Source organism: Ascaphus truei, chromosome 3, assembly GCF_040206685.1.
Source record: "Ascaphus truei isolate aAscTru1 chromosome 3, aAscTru1.hap1, whole genome shotgun sequence".
Taxonomy (NCBI): domain Eukaryota; kingdom Metazoa; phylum Chordata; class Amphibia; order Anura; family Ascaphidae; genus Ascaphus; species Ascaphus truei.
In genome coordinates, this window is record NC_134485.1 from 397,908,228 (window position 1) to 397,931,287 (window position 23,060).

Here is a 23,060-nt window from a genome sequence, read left to right on the forward strand (position 1 = left end):
ACTTACAATAGAGGGCTATTTATCAGGCTCTGCCAGCAGAAGTAGGGTAATTTGCTGGAAATGTTAGTAACAAGTCTAATGCCCAGTTTGTTAATGTCATCACTTTTATCATGCTATTGAACGCAGCGTGTGAAAATGCCATGACAAAGTTATACAACGTGTGCTTTATCAGTTAAACGAAAACATAGTAAGTAAAAGGTAAGTTAAAGCTGCAGTCCAGTCAATATCCTGCATGTGTGTTTTTTTTAATAAATCAGTTCTGTATTAAGATAAAATACTTTTAGCATTTTCTGTTTTTAAAAAACAACAACTTTGAAAGACCAATTTTCTTGTATTCTATTTTAACAACCATTTGCTAAGGCACTGCCCCTTCATGTCCTTTCACAAGCCCTGGCACACCCCTTTGTCAGCCCTAGCACATATCAGTGCAGGAGTGCTCATGAATATTCATGAGCATCCACTGAGTGACAGAAGCAGAAGAAAAACATATGCCATCTCTAAAGATCTTGCCAAATTTTGCCGATCAATACATGGAGAACGAATTGACCTGCAGCTATACAGTTCTTTAGGTAATAAGAGATTGCCCACATGAAACTATTGAAGTAAAAAAATTAATTAAAAAAAAAAAAAAAAGATTGAACTGCAGCTTTAAAGAGCTGGTTAAGAATTGTAACGCTCAATTTCCGAGACATAAAATGTTGAATTAACCCCTTCACTGAAGGCAAGGATTTGAAGGGAGGTGCCTCTGTTGCTGCAAGTGGTTAATATAATGCAAGAAGATTTGCATACCTGTTCTTTCGAAGTTCCATGCTCTTTCGCCTCCAACTCTCGCTCCAGGTAAGAAACTTTCCCACCGATAGTTGCAATAGTAATATTTTTTTGATGAAGCTTTGCGGTCAAGTCACAGATATCAGTCGTCAGCCTTTCCGGCCCAGTGTTTTGGGACGCTTTCTGTTGTAGATCGTTCTTAATCTATCAAAAATAATATTTTGAAAGTAAACGATATGATCCCAAAATGAGCAAGTTACTTAGATCTATAACTCATCTTGAAATTAGGAGAAAAAAGACATAACCTTGCAGGGACCTGATAACTTTCACCTCTCCGGTAGAAAAGCTTTAAAAAAAAAAGTGTATGAAATATGCAGATATATTTACTAGCATTTGTCTTCCATCTTGGCTACTCTGGGGACAAACACGTCAACAGCTTATCGGTAACTGACATTTTTGAAACTAAACTGCTTAAAAACACTTCTAAGTGATTCAGTGAAAACGTGTTTCTTAAGGAAACTGGCTATTTAAAGCTCTTGTTATTGTGGGAGAAGCTGTAACAGGAGGGCGGGACTGAAATTACTAAGCCAAGCTCAATTTCCATTGTATTTGTCACTACAGACAGTCCTCGGTTATCCAATGGAATCTGTTCTGGAAGTAGCGTTGAATAGTGAAACCGTTGTAAAGCGAGTCCCATGTTAATCAGTGGCGGTGAGCGTTGAATAACACATTACGGCGTTGAAAAATGGCCCATAGGGTTGCATTGGATATACCATGCGTTTAAAGTGAAACGTTGGATAGTGAGGACTACCTGTACATTTTGCATTATTTAGTCTCTTAAATCACGTGGCAACATCAGACTTCAAAATATCTTCCACATAGAAAGAAAATGGTGTCCTTATAAATAGGCACTCAAAAAGTTGTGAATGCTGATCCCCCTCAGTATGACCCCATACTGGAAAACCGAAGGCTCTTATTTTGGCAATTACTATGGGGCAGATAATACGGTTGACCTTAGCCAAAAAGAAAAGTATCAGCAAAAACTGTCACCATACATATTTGTTTCAGGAATTGCAAAGGTCTTGTATATTGGCCTACTTTCAAGCCTATCATCCCCAATAAGAAGGACCTTTGGCTAATTGGAAGTATGAAGAAGACCTATTCATCATTCACAAAGTTGTTTTCAGGATGGGCTTTTTTTTGTTCTTTGAAACATGGACAAAGCCCCTACAAGTGCATCTGGACTAGTGCACAGGTCCTCTAAATTTGCCTCTTCACTGCATTGTCGAATATCATACACCAGTTTGTGAGTAGTGACCCTCAGTAGGTAAATTAACCCAGTCTGCAAGCCACTAATAGTTTTCAGTCTATTATGAACACAAATTTCTTAGAGGTTCTGGATGCTAAATTACACAGCTGCACCCGGAGAGACGAGACTACTCCTCCATCAGTAAACCCACTCAAAGACAGCCAATTCGTCCTCTAGTCATCAATTTGAGTTTCATTACCGATTCTGCATTGAGGCCAGTAGTGTTTGCAAAAACAGACAAGATTATGGTGGGTAACACAAATGATGAAACTCCCTCGTTGACTTATCGCTGCCTAAATTTTGATGTTGTTCATATTTTTTTTTACCCATATTGAGGTAAAACACAGTGTTCAAAAGACAAAGCAAACAACCCCAACAATCTTTAATGAGGGGTTTTAGGAATTTTTATTGCAGATTACAAATGAAGGTGCCACTCACAGACTCAGTTATCCTTTTGTATCCTTTTTGTAAGTGCAAATACAGATTCAGTTTTGCACCCCAAAACAACATAATTAACAATATCTACAGTTACCGGGCTCCTGGCTCAGGGAATACCTGTCTAAGAATTCCAGAATAAGCATATAGAGCAGTGGTTCCCAATCTGTGCGACGCGGCACCCTGATGAGCCGTGGCTTGCCTAGAGGGGCGATGCGATTATCCCTCCCCACAATGCAGCGCATTCCCCTGCTCACGCCGAGGAAAAACAAAAATCCCTCTACCTGATTGGCCAGTCCCGAGTTGGCACGCTGCCAAGACTTGTTTTCTTTTTTTTTTTGGCGCGCAGAGAACGTAAATACCCACCCATGCCTTCCTTCCCCCTGTCTCCTGCATGACAGCCACATAGCCCGCCCCATGTATCAGACCACCCCACCCCCCTTGTGTCAAACGGATGCTGTGTGTGTGTGTCTCATGCTGGGGGAGTGTGTGTGTGTATATACACGATGCCATGAGCCAGAAGCCCCCTCCCCCACAGTCTCTCTCTCGCTCTCTCTCTTGCACACCCCCCCTCTCTCTCTTTCACCCCGTCTCTCTCTTTCACACCCTCTCTCTCTCTTTCGCTCTCTCACACACATTCTCTCTCTCACACTCTCTGGATATCTTATTTACCCAGCGGTATATTTCTTAACTGCCCTATACCTACACTGAAATAACCTATACTGCTTTCTTCCAGATCCGACTCTCAAGCTTCACATGGAATCGCCCGTAACCCAGAAGACCACTGGGTATGTATGTATATACAACTTTTTTTTCACTTTGGGCGCCGCGGAAAAATCCTGATCACCTTTGGGAGCCTTGAACTGAAAAAGTTTGGGAACCACTGATATAGAGGGTGATCCAGGGCACTGCAGATTTCCAAAAGTGAAATTTATTGTCAGAGCAACACAACGTTTCAACCATCCACATGGTCTTTTTCAATGCCAGTACTTGAAAAAGATCACGTGGATGGTCGAAACGTTGTGTTGCTCTGACAATAAATGTAACTTTTGAAAATCCGCAGTTCCCTGGATCATCGTCTATATCGATTTGTAAAGTGCCAGGAATTTGGGACAGAATGTATCTAGTAAAATTGTTTCTTTCTGTTCTTGTAAATGGGAAAGTTATTACGAAAGTGTAGGTTTAAGATTTCCTACACATTTAAGGTGAAAATCTCCACTTGGTAATTAACATATTTATTAGTAATAGTTTGAAATCTGTGGCCCAGGAGTCATATGCTGCCCAAAAAGGGAGTAATCTTGGCTTCTTAAGCCTGTTTGTGATTTTGCATTATGGCTTTCTCTCTAATAATAAAGGAAATTACAAAGTTACTTGGCAAAAAGAAAATTCTAATTTCCCCAGAGGTCAATAATAAATCAACATGGCTGCTGGAGAAGTAACATGTTACTTTAACTGAAGTGCATTCATAGAAATTGACTGGAAATGGTGAGCCATGTGGTTCTCATCTGCAATATAAGATCCTTGTCTTTATTTCATATATTGGGTAGCCTGTAGTTTATCCCAAGCATTCCACTTCGGAAAGCAGGACGGACTTGGAAAATAGTCATACCATAAGGGTATCTATCCTTAATATGACAAAAAAGCCATGGATCCAATAGGGTCCGATGTTTTACCGCAGAAGACAAGTTGGACCATATGTTTCTCATCTGCTGTCAAATTCTAAGTTTCTATGAACTTTAAGAACCCTTTCCCAACTAAGAAAACTACATTTCTACCACCCTGGAACTCAGGTACTTGTCTCCCTCGAATAAGATTACCCACATTATTGGAAATAAACTTTGCAATAACTTGTTTTGATATTAACCTGATCGGAGCAGTTACCTTCCCAGACATTTCCGCACGCTACTAAAAATGAATGGCAAGTGATGTTTTTGTTCTTCAATGATTACAAAAGGTTTTAGCCAGACAGGATTTGTATATTTCTGCAAACATAGATCACGGAAACTCCAGCTTAAGAACTATTTACTCAAATATTCCATCAGTGTAAGATTAAAGTGTTTCCACACAAGCTGCATATCCATCTGTCTCTTGATATTTATGGTGGTTATGTGGAGATTAGTATACCGTTGTTTTCTGCCAATGTATGATATAACATATGGTTCCCAGGTTGCATGCTAGAAAAAAAAAACACCCAATTATGATCCTACTTGAAAATAAAAATATAAGATATAACTCTGCTGCTGGAGAAACATTTATGTCGTCTTATTCACCTGCAATAAAATTGACAGGTTCAAATCCCAGGAAGGCTGATTCAGTAGATAAAATCACTACTAATTGTAATTGGGTAAAAATAAATGTATAATGTACAGTGCTTTGAACAAAATTGCTATGTAAAGATTAGTTACCTGATCTTGTTTGGACTTGGAAAGTTTAAACCTTTTCTCTGTCTGCTCTTCAATCAGTGTATTGTCATTCTTGTGCGAATTCAACTCCTCGAGGCTTAAAAAACAAAAATATTTTTCTTGTTTGAATGAAGAGGTTGGTAACTATCCAACGGGATGTTATCGTATCATATCCTTAATGCTCTGTTTATGATCTGCCATTGTGTCTCAGATCGGTACAATAGAAAAATAGTCATATCATATAATAATAATAATAATAATAACAATAATAAAAAGGCATGTGTCTTCAGGAAAAGGTTGGGATAACACCTGGAGCAAACTATTAGAATCCATTCTGGAATCTGCTCAATTAAATTAAAACATGAGGTGAATGGTTGCCCATATATAGTATGTATGTATGTATGTATGTATGTATGTATGTATGTATGTATGTATGTATGTATGTATGTCTTTATATAGCACCATCCATGTGCGCTTGACAGCGGTAATACATATGACATACTAATACAACACATAATGGGAGTAAGAGCTTCAGACATAAAAGTACAGTAACATTAGTTAAAGGACTGACTGCCTCGAAGAGCTTACACTCCAAGTAGTGAGCAGGGAGTACATACAGAGGCAGTAGGAGTAGGTTCTGGTAAGTGCATCTGCAAGGCGTCAAGGTCAATGCATGATATGTATAGTATCAGCCACGGAGCTACCCAAATGCTTTGTCAAAAAGGTGCGTTTTAAGATGGGTATTCAAGGTGGAGACAGTGGGTGCTAGTCGGATATTGAGGGGAACGGCATTCCAGAGATTTGGGGCAGTGAGTGAGAAAGGTTTTAGGTGGGAGAGGGATATAGAAAAGGGGTAGACAGAAGACATCCTTGAGCAGAATGCAAGAGTCGGGAAGGTGTTAGAAAACAAAGGGAGGATTGGGGAGTGATCACAGGGCCACACTAATTGAGTAAAGTGAAAAAGTATATAATAATAATGGTAATTGTAAATGTGGGTGCAAACTGTGAACTGATAAGTGAATCAGGCAAAAAGAGGGGGAAGGGGAACACAAAATGAATGAGTCCCCTAAAGAATTCACTAACTGCACACCTACATAATGTAAAATCTAACTTTTAATAAATTTACTTAAAACATATATTACCAAACGTAGTGTACTATGTGTTTATAAAAATGAATTAAATATTCAATAACGTGCAACCCTGTCAATAAATGTATGATTGTACAAACCCAAATGCAATATTTCTTGGGTTTGACAGGACAGTGGATGCTGAAAGTCAGGGTATTAACCCCTCTGGAGTTTGTATGCAGACTGTAGGTTACCGTATCCTACTCAGTGAGCCTTTAACTGGTCAAAGACACAGCAATCCTGCAATGATATATATAGCAGCGAACACCTATGGTTGTATTAAATGCATATGCTTGAGAGGTGACGCTGACACAGGCGCAATCAATCCACAATACCCCTCAGTATAGTTGAGCTGGTGCTCATAGTACCATTGACATAGAGTTACCCAGCAGAAAGGCTCAGATTGTGCATATATCATGTATTGTATATAGCAGGGAGGCAGACTCACTGCCTGTTGTTATATTTATCAAGCTAATGCCGTCTGCATAAATAGAACCAGGAGACTTAAGGCACTACATTAAAACAGCTCCAAGTAGGAGACTGACACAACTGCGCGTGAAGGTGTATAGCGAAAAATTAGAGCTGAGATGTAAGGAACGGCAGAAGAGTGTATAGCCTTAAAAGAGAGGAGAATTTTGTGAGTAATACAGGATTTAGGAGACAGTAAAGTGATTCTAGTAGCAGAGTTTAGGATAGATTAAAAGGTTACAATAGGCAAGGCGGGAGAGAATGAGGGCTTGCGTTAGAGATTTAGCAGTAGTGCGACAGAGAAAGGGGCGAATCTTTGCTACGGAGGAAAAAAACTACACGTTTTAGCTACATTTTGAATGTGAGAGAAGGCGAGTGAAAGGTCAAATGTGACAGCTAGGCCGCGTGCTTGTGATACTGGGTGTATGATACCAGCCACAGTAATGTAGAAGGGGCAGTAGGGCCTACTTGGGAGGAAGAGGAGCTCAGTCTTTGACATGTTAACTTTGAGTCGGCGGAGGGCCATCCAGGATGATATAGGGGAGATAGAGCAAGGAAGATCCGGAGCAACAGCGGTAGGAATCAAATCCAAAAATATTTTACACGGGAACCCATTTGAAGGAGTCCTTGAGAAAGCGCCACTACGGCGTGAAATGTGTGGGAGGCTCACTACTCTGACGTAACTTATTTTGTATATGTCTCAATAAAGCCGAATTGCATTTTTTGGGTCACCTGGGTTCCTGTGTAAAATTATTTTGGATTTGATTCCTACCGCTGTTGCTCCGGATCTTCCTTGCTCTATTTTCGTCATTACCTTTATCCTGGAGGCACGCAACGGGGGGCTACAAGGATTCCATACCGCCACAGACAAGCGGCTTGGCGTTTACATGGCCATCACTTCACAGCATCCATGTTTGGGTCTACATTAGGATGCAAGACTGCCATATCTATTCCTCCAAGACCTCGTTAAGGTGTGTTAAGAATACTGGACCTCAGACTTTTCATCCCCGTTCTACATGCAAGCAATAAGACTCTTTGTAAGCTTACTCCTGTGCGTGAGACGGCAGGCATTTTCATGTGTGATATAGCGGAGAGACATTCTGAGACTTTGGTCTCTACAGCAGGTGTAAGGTGTACAGCAGGTGTACAGAGAAAAGAGAAGAGGTCCCAGAGGTAAGAGGAAATCCAGGATAGAACTCTGTTACGAATACCAACAGTATGGAGAATGTGAAGGTGAAGAGGGTGGTCCACAGTATCAAATGCTGCAGAGAGGTTGAGTAATATGAGCACAGTGTAATGGCGTTTGTCTTTGGTAGCATGGAGGTCATTAGTTATTTTAGTGAGGGCTATTTTGGTGAAGTGAGCAGCGCGGAAGCCAGATTGTAGAGGATCCAGGAGAGAATAGAAAGTAAGAAAATAGAGCAGGCAAGAGAAAACAAGGTGCTCAATGAGTTTAGAGGCAGGAGGGTGACAGGGCGATTATTAGAGAGACAAGTAGGATCAAGTTAGCCATTTTTGAGCAAAGGTACAACTGTTGCGAGCGGAGGGAGGAGTTGAAAATATGTGTGAGTGTGGGGATTAGAGTAGGAGTGAGATGGGATAGAATGGGGTCAAGACGGCAAGTGGTAGAGGGAGAAGAGAAGATCAGCAGCAACAGGGGAAAAAAAGTGTCAAAGAAGGCAGGAGGAGAGTTAGGTAGAGGAGGTGTGTAATATGAGGAGGATACAGAGGGAATGTCTTGATGAATAGAATCCACATTTGTCTTGAAATAGTCAGCAAAGTCCTGAGGTGAAATGGAGGATGAAAAACAGGTAACAGATGGCAGTCTTAGTACAGAGTCAAAGTCAGGGAAAAGGCTGCCTGTGGGTTAGACTTGCGTGTGTTGATTAGTGAAGAGAAGTAAGTTTGTTTAGCCTGGGAGAGGGCAGAGTTCAAATAGGATAGGACAAATTTGTAATGAAGGAAGTCTGCGAGTGTGTGATATTTCCTCCACAGTCATTTAGAGGAGCGAGTGCAGGAGCGGAGCATGCGTCTATGGCAGTTTTACCTGAGAGTGGGGTTAGAAGGGTGATAATGGCAGAGAAAAAAAGAGGGGCATCTAGATCAACAGAGAAGGATAGGGCAGCGTTGTAGTTCATGACCAAGTTGTCCGTCTGTAGCGGAGCAGAGAGAGGAGAGGGAGGAGCACAGAGTGAAGTCAAGAGCCAGTAGATTAATAGAACACAGGTCTCTGCAGAAAGCAGTGGTAGATGCAGGTGGAGAAGGGGAGAACTGAGAGAGAGAGAGAAGAGGAGATGATGGCCAGAGAGAGGAAATGAGGAAATGGAGAAATCAAGAGAGAAAAGATTTTAGTGAAAACAAGGTCCAGGTAGTGGTCATCTTTGTGGGTGCTAGCTGCAGTCCATTGGTAAAGGCCAAAAGAAGAGGTTCGAGAGAGAAAGCGGGAAGCCCAAGCGAGAGAGGGGTCATCAATATGGCAGTTGAAGTCCCAAGGAGAATAAGGGGAATAGGAGGCAAGCCAGAAGGACAGCCAGGATTCAAAGTCAAAGAGATAGATAGAAGGGGGATGAGTAGAGAAGCCCAACGCCTCCACCCCTGCCATCAGGGCACAGAGTGCGGGAAAAAGAAAGGCCACCATAAGAGAGCAGCTTCCAGTGCAGTCAGACTGAGTGAGCCAAGTCTCGGTTATAGCAAAGAAGAGAACAGAGAGGAACCTGTTAGAGAGGAAGCGAGCATTCCAAAGGGCACAGGAGAAAGGAGGGAGGTTGACCAGAGATGGGTATGCTGTTAGAGGGGTTGACACAAGGAGTAGAAGTTGGATATGGGAGGTGAGGATGCGAGCATGTAGAAATAAGGCAGGCACCAGGATTGGGAGAAATATCCCCAGAAGCAAGGAGAAGCATGGAAAGAAAGAATGTGTGAGGAGGATTTCTACGGGGTGTGTTTTGTGCAGGATGTATTGCCGAGTGGTGTCAAAGGGCACAGATAGGAAAGGAGTTCATGTGAACTGGGAAGTGAAGAAGGAAAGAGAGGAGATATATGAATGGCGTTAGAGCAATAATGAGGATGGTACAAAGACAAGTGTACTTTGGAAAGAAGTGAGGTTAGATCAAATATAAATAGTAGAGGATGCATGGAAATTGTGGTAGTGCTTAGAAGAGTATTGAGAGGTGAGTAAGGGTTGGGCACTGAAAATTAAGTTAGGATAAGATTAAGGCTGTGCTTATAGTGCCGGCGACGCCGCGGCAAAACAAATGCATTGCCGACATCGCGTGCGCTTATAGTAAGCCCGACGCGACGGATTGGTCGCGATCGCTGGAAGTCATCTCTATTTGATTTTCCAGCGACCGTTGCCGGCACTATAAGCGTAGCCTAAAGAGCAAGACGTGAAAAATAAACATACAATCTATGAGTGGCAGAGCTCCAGAACTTATTTCTAGGGTACGGTGTAATGACTTGGTAAATAATAAGTGTCTGAGGAATGGAGTACTCTGCAATGTGTATATACTGTACAAAAGGTTTGTAAGGAGCCTCACATGACTGTAACACTGTAAAATGTTCAGGAGGGGTTTAGCAACCTTTAGACATAACGGAACAGCATTTCAACAGTCACTTATGTGCTGTACATGGTTAATCCAAAAACAAACAACTTAAGCAGAATTAAGCATATCTGTTAACACAAGCATATTAACAGATGATATGATTGATGTTAACATTATCAGATTTCATATGAAGTGTTTACATTGGAGTTCATTCCAAAATAGGGCCGCATTCTATTGGCTGAAGCGGCAGCTGAAGTAATTGAATGGCCGCTTTGACTTATGTGTATAGAATTAACCACTTATTTGTAAAAGTTCCTTTTAACGACTTTTTCTTTCCTGCTAATTAGACAAAAGTGTGCCGCCGTTTGCGACTGTGTGTGCAATAGGATAAAACCAATCCATATTGCAACTCTGCTTTCAAATCCTGGGGGGGGAAGAATCACAGCAGCGTTCTCGAATTGTACATTTAGGTCATCTCTCTCTACTGTATATTGATTTAGTTAGAGAGTCTGATTATTGATTTGCTTTATTGGAACAAAGTAAGGTTTCAGCTTATGTAAGCAATGGGAACCATATCAGCACACATACTGTTCAATTACTTTCTTCAAGGACAGGGGTAGCCAGCTGCAATCCTCAAGAGCCAACATGTCAGGTTTCAGGATATCCCAGCTTCAGCACAGGTGTCTCAAATAGTGGCTCAGTCTTCGACTGCATCCCCTGTGCTGAAGCAGGGATATCCTGAAAAACCCGACCTGTTGGTTGAGGACTGGATTTGGCCACCCCTGGGTTAGGATGACCTGCTGATGGACAATAAATAATCTTCAAGTCTGCAAAATACCATGCATTTTGGAAACCTTTTAAACTACTGAAAAGACAAATGGAGGTTTTCTACAAATTATTTTTTTGTTTCATTATTTCCTGTTTTATTGTATTTTAGAAGGACCATATCACTTTCAGAAAAAATATATGTTGTGAACAGCTTTCACAATATAACTGATGCTCTTAAATAAAAGTTTAAAAATGTCGTTTCTTGCCATGCCAGTAAGAATGGGGGACATTCAAATTTACCAACGAGTAAAGTTTAAAAGACTAAAGGGCACATTTATCACGAGCCGGTACGGGTTATCGCAACGCTCTGGCAGTAATACCCATTGAACTCTAAGGGACTTTATTCCGGCATTGGTGTGTGGGTGTGATAACACGTACTGGCACTTGATAAATGTGCCCCCTTAAGGGGCTTAGTCTATATTAGCCATAGTGGCCAATTGTTACACTTCCACTTGAAATTTCCCACTGAAGTGAATAGGGAATTTCATCCAAAAAAAGTCCTGCTCTGCGGATATAGAATACGGCCTTAAAATAAACTTCTCTCGTGTTGAAAGCATTGGCCAATCTCTGCATGAGCAGGGGAGCAATATAAGGGGGAGCGACATTTTATGTTTCTTCAGTGGTTTCATGGAGGATGCTCTTTATCTAGGACAGCCAGGGATGCCTGATCGTTAAAGACAGTTGCATGTAAAAAGGAAGAACGTGACTTAAAACTAGCAATGTATCCGTCTACATGTGTGACACACATCAAAACATTGACTGTATGCCCTTGGGGGGTCAAAGATTAATTGTCCCTGTTTTTCACTGCCAATTACAGGGTTGTGTGGACTGGCAATTATAATTTAAAAGTAACAAATGCATTACTAATTAAAATATACAAACTAAGTTATGGCCTTTTAGACTAATGTAACGAGCTTTAGTTTAATTTATTTTTTTTGTACATATTTTATTAAAAAAAAATGATACATTGAGATCTGAACCTCATTTTTTTTAAGTATTACATAGGATACACATCAGGTTTTGCTTCTTTTTCATGGTTAATGCAATTATGTCCAAGTTGTGCAGACAAGGTGTACTTTTTAGCAAGCAGAAATAAAGCCAACGAAAAGATTTGTTTTGCATAGAGAACACGGAATTCCTAGACATTTGTTAACACACATTATAGGCTAAAGCTGGTAAATTCAGGGTATTATTTAAATCTCTGCTCTCTGATTGGTTAAAATTCCCAGCATTAGCCAATCAGTAATGGCCCAGAATTTTTGGCAGCTTGCCAACTTTTTCAGCCAATCAGCTTTCAGGTTTCATTCACAAAGAGTGAAATTTGCACTTAGACAGGGGAGGTGATTGGACAGAAGCCACCAGTAAGGCACTGACTCCTCCCCCACCCTGTCTGCAGAGAGCTCCGCACAGGAGAGTGAAGGGAAAGGTTTGTGTGTCTGTTGAGTGTGTTTTGTTGGTGTAAAGGGGGCAGCAGAGTCTTGTTGGTGTGTGTCTGCTGTGTGTGTTTTGTTCTTGTAGAGGGGGAGCTGCAGTGTGTGTGGCTTCAGTGTGTGTTTTGTGGGTGGAGGAGGGGTGCAGAGTGTTTTGTTGGTGTGTGTCTGCAGTGTGGGTTTACAGGGGGCTGCAGTGGGTGAAGAGGGGGGGGGGGGGGGGCTGCTGGAGTGTGTTTTGTGGATGTAGAGGTGGAAGAGTCTGTTTTGTTGATTTGTGTGTCTCTGCAGTGTGTGTTTTGTAGGTGCAGAGGGGGCTGCAGTGTGTGTTTTGTGGGTGGAGGAGGGGTGCAGAGTGTTTTGTGTGTGTGTGTGTCTGCAGTGTGTGGGTTTACATGGGGGCTGCAGTGGGTGTAGCGGGGGGCTGCTGGTGTGTGTTTTATGGATGTAGAGGGGGCAGCAGTCTGTTTTGTTAGTGTGTGTCTGCAGTGTGTTTTGTGGGTGTAGAAGAGGGGGGCTGCTCAGTGTGTAAGGGGGACTGCAGAGTATGTGTTTGTGTATATAGGGGGGTTGCAGAGTGTGTTTGTGTGTATAGAGGGGGCTGCAGTGTGTGTGTGTATATATGTACAATTTACTTTTAATAAACTTGCAGTAAAAGCATAAGAATGTAGACAATCATGCTGATAAAAATCAATATGACTACAAAAAGGTATCTTTTTGAAAAATTAAAAATAAGCCTACATTTAGCCTATAATAGTAATAATCCACTCAGAACTGGGCATTACTGGCCAATAATGCCCTGGCTGGGGTAAAGTCCCTCGGCTTCGCCTCGGGCCTTCAACTCTTCCAGCCAGGGCATTATTGGCCAGTAATGCCCTGTTCTGAGGGGATCATTACTTAATGATTGGCCATGTTCACAATTGCACTTCAATTACTGAGATTTGAACAACAACTTTTGTTTCAATAACCTTCGCAATCAAACAAACAAAACAAGTACCCTGGCACATTTTCTTTTAAATTGGTACACTGCTTCATGCTTGTTATTTCTTTTTGCATCTGCCTTTGTTCCAGTTCAACAGCTCTCAGGAGATCATCTCGTGCCTGAAGTTCTAGTTTAGCCTCAGAACCTTGAAGAATATCCATGCTCTGAGAAGACAAAAGATTTAGAAGACATTGTTTCTCTTGCTTATCTGACAATGGTAAAACATTACATGATTGTTTAATCATCTATGGTTGCTTGGTAAGGAATTAAGAATCAACCAATAAAGCATACAGTTCTACTGATAATACTAATACATAATTGAATTTACAATGTTTACAAAATGAAGACCCTGCTGTGGTACTTGTTCACGTGTACAGTATTGTTTACTTAGTCGCTAACAAGACCAATATTACTGAACACTTATACAATACAGTAATGCACCAACTTGGGGTTTGTTTATCTTCTAAAGGATGGTTTATACAGAGGATAACTGGACACAGGGAGATTGAAATAAGAAACCTACATCAGGAAGTTATACTGAGAAGACCATTGAACCCTTAACCACGGAAGTGTCACATATGGTGAAGTAAATCTGAATTAGTATGAAAGCTAATATAAACTTTTTTTTTTTAAACTAAATTTGGCTACCAATTGTTTGATGTAAACTAATGTAAAGATTTACGGCAGGTAACCTACAGTTATCGGTGCTCCTCAGGGCTCAGGGAATACCTTTCTAAGAATACCAGAATAAGCATATAGAGGATGATCCAGGCCACTTCAGATTTTCAGACGTTAAAATTTATTGTCAGAGCAACACAACATTTCAAATATACACATGGTCTTTTTCAATGCCAGTACTGGAAAAAGATCCCGTGGATGGTTGAAACGTTGTGTTGCTCTGACAATAAATGTAACTTTTGAAAATTCGCAGTGCCCTGGATCATCCTCTATATCCATTTGTAAAGTGCCAGGAATCGGCCAAGATGGCCGATGGACAGGGACGCTCACGCCCGAACCACCTGAGGAAGTCAACCTCTTTCCGACTGATTGTAGGGCTTTAAATAGCAGCCAGTTTCTCTCAGCCAGTGCCCGTGCAGAGTATTATTATACTGGGTGTGCTTCCTTGTCCTGTATATTCCGTCCTTGCTATTGATCTTGTTGTGACCTCGGAATTGTGACCCGACTATCCCTGCCTTGAACTTTGCATGCCTCGACCTCGGAAACGGACCATTTCTTGCAGGCCTTGACGCTGGATCCAACATTGCTTGCCGCCTGCCTCGACCCAGAACCGGACATCACTACCCGTGCATTTCTTGGACTCTGATCCCAGGCCAAGGTCAACATATCACTCCCTACCTCTACCCTGTGGGTCCATATCCCAACTTGCAGAGACCAACATTACAGGTGTATGATTTTTATGCCGGTTCAGAAAAAAAATTTGCGGCACAAATACAAACGTTTTTAGTACATAAAGTACTCTTTGCATTTATGCATCACAGCATTACACTTGTTTGCGTCAGAATACCGGATAAAAAACATTTGACAGTTAAGGTGCACAAAAGGCCAGAATAAATTTGTTAGCACACACACAAATCAAATTGAATGGTTTTCCTGCATCAATTTAACAACCAAAATTCTACTTGCATCATACATAGATCCCATTGTCCCTGGGCATATGAAATTCTGTATCTCTGACCTAAACCCAGTGTGATTCTACAAGATGCCCAAAGCAGCAGCATTAAAATGGACACCTGCTAGAAACCCGAGCACTGAACATGTTAAAGTTGCAAACACAGAATAAGTTGGCGAATATGCTCCGTAACAAGGTATGCTGTGTGGCTAACGCCATTGCTGTATAAATGACAAGTTATAATTTTATTTGACAGATGTAGACATAGTTATGTGCTGCTATCTATCATGGATTTACCTGGCACTGCTTCTGACATTTCTTTAATTCCTGCAAGAGCTGCTGATTTTCATCTTTCAGCGCGTTCCTACTTAATGTGATTTCCTTTACAGTAGACTTGAGATTTTCAATGATGACCCCGTCACTCCTGATTGTCTCCTGAGAAGTATCAAGCTGGCACCTCAATCTTCTGATTTCGGATTGGTTATTGGTAATTGCCTCATCCTGCAGCTGGGACCTGCTGGAAAGCTGCTCTTGATAGCTTTGCGACTGCTTCTACAGAACAAAAACAAAATCATAACACAATATATAATTTTGGTTTTATTTTGTGCAGGATAGAAATGAGAACCTAAAAACCAATTCAGACAAATGAAACAGCAGAAATGCTTTTGTTCACTAGGCTTTAATACTGATTACATATGATAACCAAAAAAGAGTCAATATGGAGCAGTAAAAGCCAGGGGAAAGGTTCCCATTAAGACCCTGCACAAACCCCTTAATGGAAGTGTTCCCTTGTCTCTCAATGTTCTAAAAACTTATATAACCCCCCCTCTAAAGGGTTACTGGTTAGCTCCTACCAGGCCCCACCCTATGTTGTCATGGGGTCATGACATCACGCAGAGTATATAAAGGATGTGGAAAGTTTGAGGTTAGGTTCCAGGAGGACAACAATAGAGGAGCCTTGGGGAGAGTGGATAAGTAATGTTTACAAAGTAATAGTATAGACCTGTTTATTACGTTGTAGATAGGGATAGTACCCTTTAAGTCAGGAGCCCATAAGAAGATTAAGGGTGTCCAATATAAGCTTTGAAGTATGCAAATGGCATGCTGAAGAGGGCCTCAGTAATAAGTACTCCTGGGTAACGGCGGATCGGCCATAACCGTGGATCTACATTAACAGTTTTCTCCAGCAGCATAGAAGTGGCAGTTCTCGCATCGACAAAAAGGTATTGGGGGTCACTTGTACAAGACCCGCTAAGAGTCCCAATGGGACTAGCATTAATCGGATAATACGGACGGATATCACAAACCGAAGAACAAGAAGGAGCCGGGTATCAGAACAGTTAAGCTAAAGCACATAAAGAATCGATAATAATAAAGAAATAAAGAGCCATTACAATGCTGAAAAGTGTGGTGTACGGTCACCGTGTCTGGGAACCTGAATAAAAGACTGTTTTATGACAAAAGTTCCCGGTGCCCATTATTCTACAACCTTGCTACCTCATTGCCCAGCCACCTGAATCCAGCCCGAGCCAACATGTAGCCCATGTGGTGTAGCCATAAATAACTCTAATGTAATCTACATAGAAGCCGGGCAAGGAGGGTTACACTTATCTCAAATTGGATTTCATCCAACAAAAATAGAAATTAGGTGGAGTATAAAAGAAATCCAGTTTTCATAGGTCTATAACTGCAAAAATAGAATTGTGTCAGTAAAGAGGCTGAACATGATGGACATACGTCTTTTTGCAACCTCATCCACTATGTTACCATCCCTTAGTATGTCTGCACAACCTGGTGATGACACAGTCTTGATTTTAATTGGCCACGGACACCTTTTTTCTTGACTTTATTAGAACAGATTTAATTATGATTAATCATATATACCTTTCAAATGTATGTGCTTGATACAAATTCTGACAATGAAGATGAAATGAAACAACTGCAATTCCTAGTTAACATTTAATACTCACACATATAAAGGCAATTCATACAGGGATCTATATACCTCCCCATGTAAAACTAATCATGTTAATCAAGGAACTTTACATTAGTTGCCCATATTTACTAATTGGTGCTGTTCCATAAGACAACGTATGGCACATTCAAGTGAACGGGTCAGTAAGGCATCTTATAAAATAGTACTTTTTAGAAAATATGGCCCCGGTTCATTATGTCTATAGTTTAAATGTCATAAGAAATGATCTTCCAACTTAAATACCAAGTTATCTTGAAGCTATCTTGAGTAATACATTCTCTATATTGCAAGAAGAGTTATTTTACTGTACATGTCACACTTAAAAAAAAATTGGGAGGCTAAAACCTGTGATTGTTTGGGTGGAAGTAACTCCACCCTGTGCCACATCCTCACAACCGGCGATTTATTTCAATTTTACCCAGTTTTCATTCATGTGGTGTCTGCAGAAGAGGCCTGAAATGAGCTGGCACTCTGGTCTTAAGCAATCACAGATCTCTGGATACTCTAAATTACAGATGCACTAGCACTTGGCCAAATATGTCACAGTTGTAATCTAGAGATCCGAGTAATGTAAATTAATATGTTGGCTTTTCATTTTACAGCAAATACAAATATACCACTTGTCTGAGACATGAGAATGTGCTCACAAGTGGTATATTTGTATTTGCTGTAAAGAAGTACAGACGAGCCAACAAGTATTCTAAAATTTGCCTTAAACTAGCCAGGTACATGCTGCGTACATTTCAGTGACATTTCTGCAGAGGCTAATGGCCCATCGGATTAACACAGCAGGGGTCCCTGGCAGTCCCATTCAGTTTGAATGGGACTGCCAGGGAACCCCGCTGTTAATTCGATGGGCCATTAGTCTCTGCAGAAATGTCACTTAAATGTTGCAGCATCTACCTGGGTCTTTTTGGTAATTGCCACTGGTTTGTTTTAGAATAACCGTCGGCACTACAGTAAATAGCCAGTAAACGTAGCCGGAGACAGCTCTTTCAACCTTTGGGTCTAATCAGTGTGCGGTTTACATTTTACAAACATGCAGTATGTATAAAGGGTGGCTGGAAGTAACTTTGTCGGGAAACAGAAACACAGAAGAATAGCAATTGATGCATCTATGTATAAAAAAACATTACAATGTTTGTGTTGTGCGGTGTGTGCATCAGCCCAAAAAAGGCTACACTAGAAGTTGCATTAGAAGCAGAATTTGTATATGGTCTGTGGTGCACATATGTAAATGATGTTATGTTATAAAAAAAAAGCTTGGTATAGTATGCCCCATTTTCGTTCATCATTAATGCTTCAAAATTGTCCACGTTTTTCTTGGTGTAAAAGACAAATGCACCGAGACGCAAACAATTCTAAATGCATATAGCGTAGGCCTAAATGAACATGACACACACCATACAAACAACAAGAAACTGTGAGCCAATATGCTGCTAATGATTTTAGGTTAGAAATGGCTTTTGTTTTACCCAATGCACACCCTTTCACTTTTGTTTTCAAGAACCATTCTTTGTACATACAGATGCAGTCACGAGTATCTGAACACTTGCCTTGGAAAATCTGGGGCAATCTCCCGGTAATGCAGCAACATTTCTGTAACATTTCTGCAGACAGACTAATGGCCCATCGGATTAACACAGTGGGGGTCCCCAGTTTGAATTCAAACTGAATGGGATGGCCAGGGACCCCCACTGTGGGGGGTGGGGGAGAGAAGGTCTGCCGAAGGGGCGCAGGGAGCTGCCAGAGCTCTGGTGCTCAGAGACGGTTGCCACTAAGGGCGCCGCCATGCTTGATCCGGAGCATGCGCACAGGTGGTTTGCGCATGCGCAGAAGAGCCCTCAAGGTCCGGCGGCCATTAGAGATAGGCGCGCATGCATAGAGGGGAAAAGAGAGGGGTGGCCATCTTTTGTATTTGCTCAACAGGGGACTACAATATCCAGAGTGCTCTGGGACGGCCCGACCATGTGGACAGTGTTAACCAATAGGGTTAGAGGATTTGACTGTGAGGGGTTTTGCTACATTTGGCGCGCTTAGAGCATGAGACGGCAGTTGGAGTCAGGACAGAGAAGGGGATGGTAGGGTCTGGGTGCCAGTGGCACCCAGACTAGGCCAGATTACCCCTTAGGTCCAAGATAGGCCCTCCTCACATAATCAGATTGTAGCTGCTACAGTGAAACCCCTAGCTAGGAACATTTCCCCAGTAGCTGCATATAGTAAGTGTATAACGCCAGTGAAGATGCATTGCAGTGCCTTGCTGCCTGTGGTCTGGGATCTGACCACCTACGTTGAGACTCTCAAAGGTGAGACCCTCCTACCGGAGTTCACCCAACGCAGAGGTGGACGCCTTCACGAATGACGACGTCGTTGGATCGGTGGATCCCTGTACTGGAGTACCTCAACAAAGTGCACCAACAGTTCAAGGGTAGCGCTACCATACACACTTTTGGGTGGGCCTTGACATTGGGGTAAAGTACATCAGGGTATTGGTGCCAAGTACCCTTTGTACTATGAGGACACTCGTGTGGTATATTGGGGTTGGGAGTGATATACAATTAGGTCCGGAAATAATTAGACACTGATACAAGTTTTGTTATTTCGGCTGTATACCAAAATAAATTCAAGTAACAGTTAAATAATGAATATGGGCTTAAAGTGCCGTCTATCAGCTTTAATTTGAGGGTATTCACATCCAAATTGGAGGAAGGGTTTAGGAATTACATCTCTTTAATATGTAGCCCCCTATTTTTCAAGGGACCAAAAGTAATTGAACAATTGACTCAAAAGCTGTTTCATGGACAGGTGTGGGCTATTCCTTCGTTATTTCATCATCAATTAAGCAGGTAAAAGGTCTGGAGTTGGATCCAGGTGTGGCATTCGCATTTGGAAGCTGTTGCTGGGAACCCACAACATGCGGTCAAAAGAGCTCTCAATGCAAGAGAAACAGGGCATCCTTAGGCTGCACAGAAAAAAAAAAAGAAAATCCATCAGAGAGATATCAGGAACATTAGGAGTGGCCAAATCAAGTTTGGTACATTCTGAGAAAAAAAAAAAAACACAGAACGCACTGGTGAGCTCTGCAACACAAAAAGGCCTGGACGTCCACGGAAGACAACAGTGGTGGATGATCGTAGGATCCTTTCCATGGTAAAGAAAAACCCCTTCACAACATCCAGCCAAGTGAAGAATACTCTCCAGGAGGTAGGCATATAATTATCCAAGTCTACCATAAAGAGAAGACTTCACGAAAGCAAATACAGAGGGTTCACCACAAGGTGCAAACCAAACCATTCATAAGCCTCAAGAATAGAAAGGCTAGATTAGACTTTGCCTAACAATATCTAAAAAAAGCCAGCACAGTTCTGGATCACCATTCTATGGACAGATGAAACTAAGATCAATCTGTACCAGAATGATGGGAAGAAAAAAGTATGGGAAAGGCTTGGAACGGCTCATGATCCGAAGCATACCACATCATCTGTAAAACATGGTGGAGGCAGTGTGATGGCATGGGCATGCATGGCTTACAATGGCACTGGGTCACTAGTGTTTATTGATGATGTGACAGAAGACAGAAGCAGCCGGATGAATTCTGAAGTGAATAGTGATATATTGTCTGCTCAGATTCAGCCAAATTCAGCGAAGTTGATTGGACGGCGCTTCACTTTACAGATGGACAATGACCCAAAACATACTGCGAAAGCAACCCAGGAGTTTTTAAGGCAAAGAAGTGGAATATTCTGCAATGGCCGAGTCAATCACCTGAACTCAACCCGATCGAGCATGCATTTCACTTGCTAAAGACAAAATGTAAGGCAGAAAGAACCACGAACAAACAGCAACTGAAGACAGCTGCAGTAAAGGCCTGGCAAAGCATCTCAAAGGAGGAAACCCAGCGTTTGGTGATGTCCATGCGTTCCAGACTTCAAGCAGTCATTGCCTGCAAAGGATTCTCGACAAAGTATTAAAAATGAACATTTTATTTATGATTGTGTTAATTTGTCCAATTACATTTGAGCCCCTGAAATAAGGGGACTGTGTATGAAAATGATTTTCAGTCCAGGGACCCTGCTGGAGGTGCCCCTCCAGACCGAGACCCGGCGACTAGTACATACCCCCAGAGAGCACGGGCCAGTCTGGAACACGCTCTCAGTCCGCCGCCCAACTACCACCTGTTCACAAAAAACACAGCTTTAGGAGTGACCCTGCCACAATTGTTGGATGCCATAACCCAGTCCTCGCAGTCCCATCACTATCGGAAACTACTCCCTTAGGGGAGGAAATGTTCGACGAATAGAGGGACCATGTGGTACAAGTACTGCCAGAGTGGACGTGCTCCGACGCCGTCAAGAGGCAACGGCTCCTAGAGTGCCTGGGGCCCCGGCCGTCAACATCATCTGTATCGCCAGTGCCACGCCAAATCACATGCTCAGGATCTGATTCGGGCCTTAGCCAAGACCTATGGTAAGAAGGACGACCCCATTGCGTGGCTGACCCAGTTTCACGCCCTCAAACAAAAAGAGCATGAGGAATTGTCAGAGTTTCTCCAACAGTTGCAGCTAGCCCTGTGGACGCTGGTCAACAAAAAGATCCTCAGTGTGGCCGAGCTGGATGATTATCGGACCAAACAGTTCCTGCAAAGAGCTTCTATCAACCATCCCTTAGTGGCTAGAATCTGCTGTAACCTCTCCACGGAGAATCCTCCTAGCAACGAGGACCTCATGGATCAAAACAGTTTCAGACCCCTGGGCGGTCTCGTGACGCGTCCAAAAGGAGAGAGACATGCGACTCCCTCAAAGGAGTCCCACAAGGAAGAGTCCAAGGGGGCATTGATTCAGAAACCTGCGGAGACAGAAAGTGCCAAGGAAGCTCCTTCTTCAGAGGCGCCGATATCCGCAACTAGGGTGCCTAGAAGGTCGGAATCTTATCCTGACCACGACGTCAACCGCGGTATTCGCTCCTAAAATTGTGACCGACTTGGTAATTTCTCTAAAGACTGTACAAAGCCTCGAAGACCCACCATCAGCTAGCAGAGAAGGCCTCAGCCCATATAAATGCCGGCAACAAGCGAACGTATGACAATAAAGTCCGATATCAGGAACTTCGTGCCTGAGACGCTGTTCTCCTACGCAATTTAGGGAACCCTGGCAAACACAAGCTGGCCAACCGCCCATCCCACAAGTGGGGGGAAATAACTGTGAAACGGAGACCACAGCAACTGTCCCTTTGCCAGAAGAGTCTGCTGAGACTCCCGTTTCAGTAAATGAATTTACACAAGATCCTTTGGAGTGCAACTCCACCAACTTCAATGGAGACTGTTGAGGACCTCCTGAAGGTAATGGGCCCGCGCCTCAAATACCATCACCAGTGGCTTCAACAAGCCGCCCACTTGACCCAATAAGCCCTAACTTTGTACCACTCAGAGACTTTGTAGAGACTGATTCAACCCTTAGCAATGAGCCAAGGACACAGGACTATGATAGACTTTCCCCAGTGGGAATTACTGAAGAGCTTCGCAGGAGCCAGCGAGTGAGACACCCTCCCACTAGAGTGGCATATGATTCGTTAGGGGCACCCCATGAATCTCAGCAGCAGGCTAAGAACAAGCTAGCCTCGGTTATCAACATGTTTGTTGAGATGTACAATATTGTTTAGAGCCTGCATCAGTTAAGTTGTATCTTAGCTTTGCATTTTTCATTATATAAATGTTATGTGTATGGTTATATGTTGTTCCCAAGTGGGGACGTTGGAGTCTCCACCAGGGGGAGGATGTAGTCATGCTAATGCCCCCCCCACCCCCTTTACCTCCGATGCGGGCGCAGGGAAGACTAATGTGGCTGCGGTCAGAGCTTCTCTCTGCCTCTGGAACAGCTGCGGGGGGGGGAGAGAGAGGGTCTGCTGATAGGGCGCAAGGAGCTGCTAGAGCTCCGGTGCTCGGAGGCGGCCGCCACTAAGGGCGCCGCTATGTTTGATCCGGCGCATGCGTACAGGCTGTTTGCACATGCGCAGAAGAGCCCTCAGGGTCAGGCGGCCATTAGAGATAGGCGCGCATGCCAGAGGGGAAGAGAGAGCGGCGGGCATCTTCTGTATTTGCTCCGCAGGGGGGACAATGTAGGTGATCTGTGATAGAATCTTAGAGGAAACATCCAAGATTTAGGTCC

At 42.6% G+C, this 23,060-nt stretch overlaps 1 protein-coding gene across 6 annotated transcripts in view; it reads right to left on the minus strand.

Moving 5' to 3' along the window:
• DEUP1 (deuterosome assembly protein 1) overlaps positions 1-23,060 on the minus strand; it is a 71,203-nt gene that overhangs the window by 21,971 nt on the left and 26,172 nt on the right. For 5 of the 6 annotated variants that reach the window (XM_075592522.1, XM_075592521.1, XM_075592524.1 and 2 more), the window contains 4 exons: positions 15,219-15,473; positions 13,307-13,455; positions 4,918-5,011; positions 790-972 (listed from right to left, as the gene is read on the minus strand). In XM_075592522.1, the coding sequence (XP_075448637.1) occupies positions 790-972; positions 4,918-5,011; positions 13,307-13,455; positions 15,219-15,473 (681 nt within the window). The remainder of the gene's footprint in view (positions 1-789; positions 973-4,917; positions 5,012-13,306; positions 13,456-15,218; positions 15,474-23,060) is intronic. The other variant, XM_075592523.1, reaches the window with a different exon arrangement.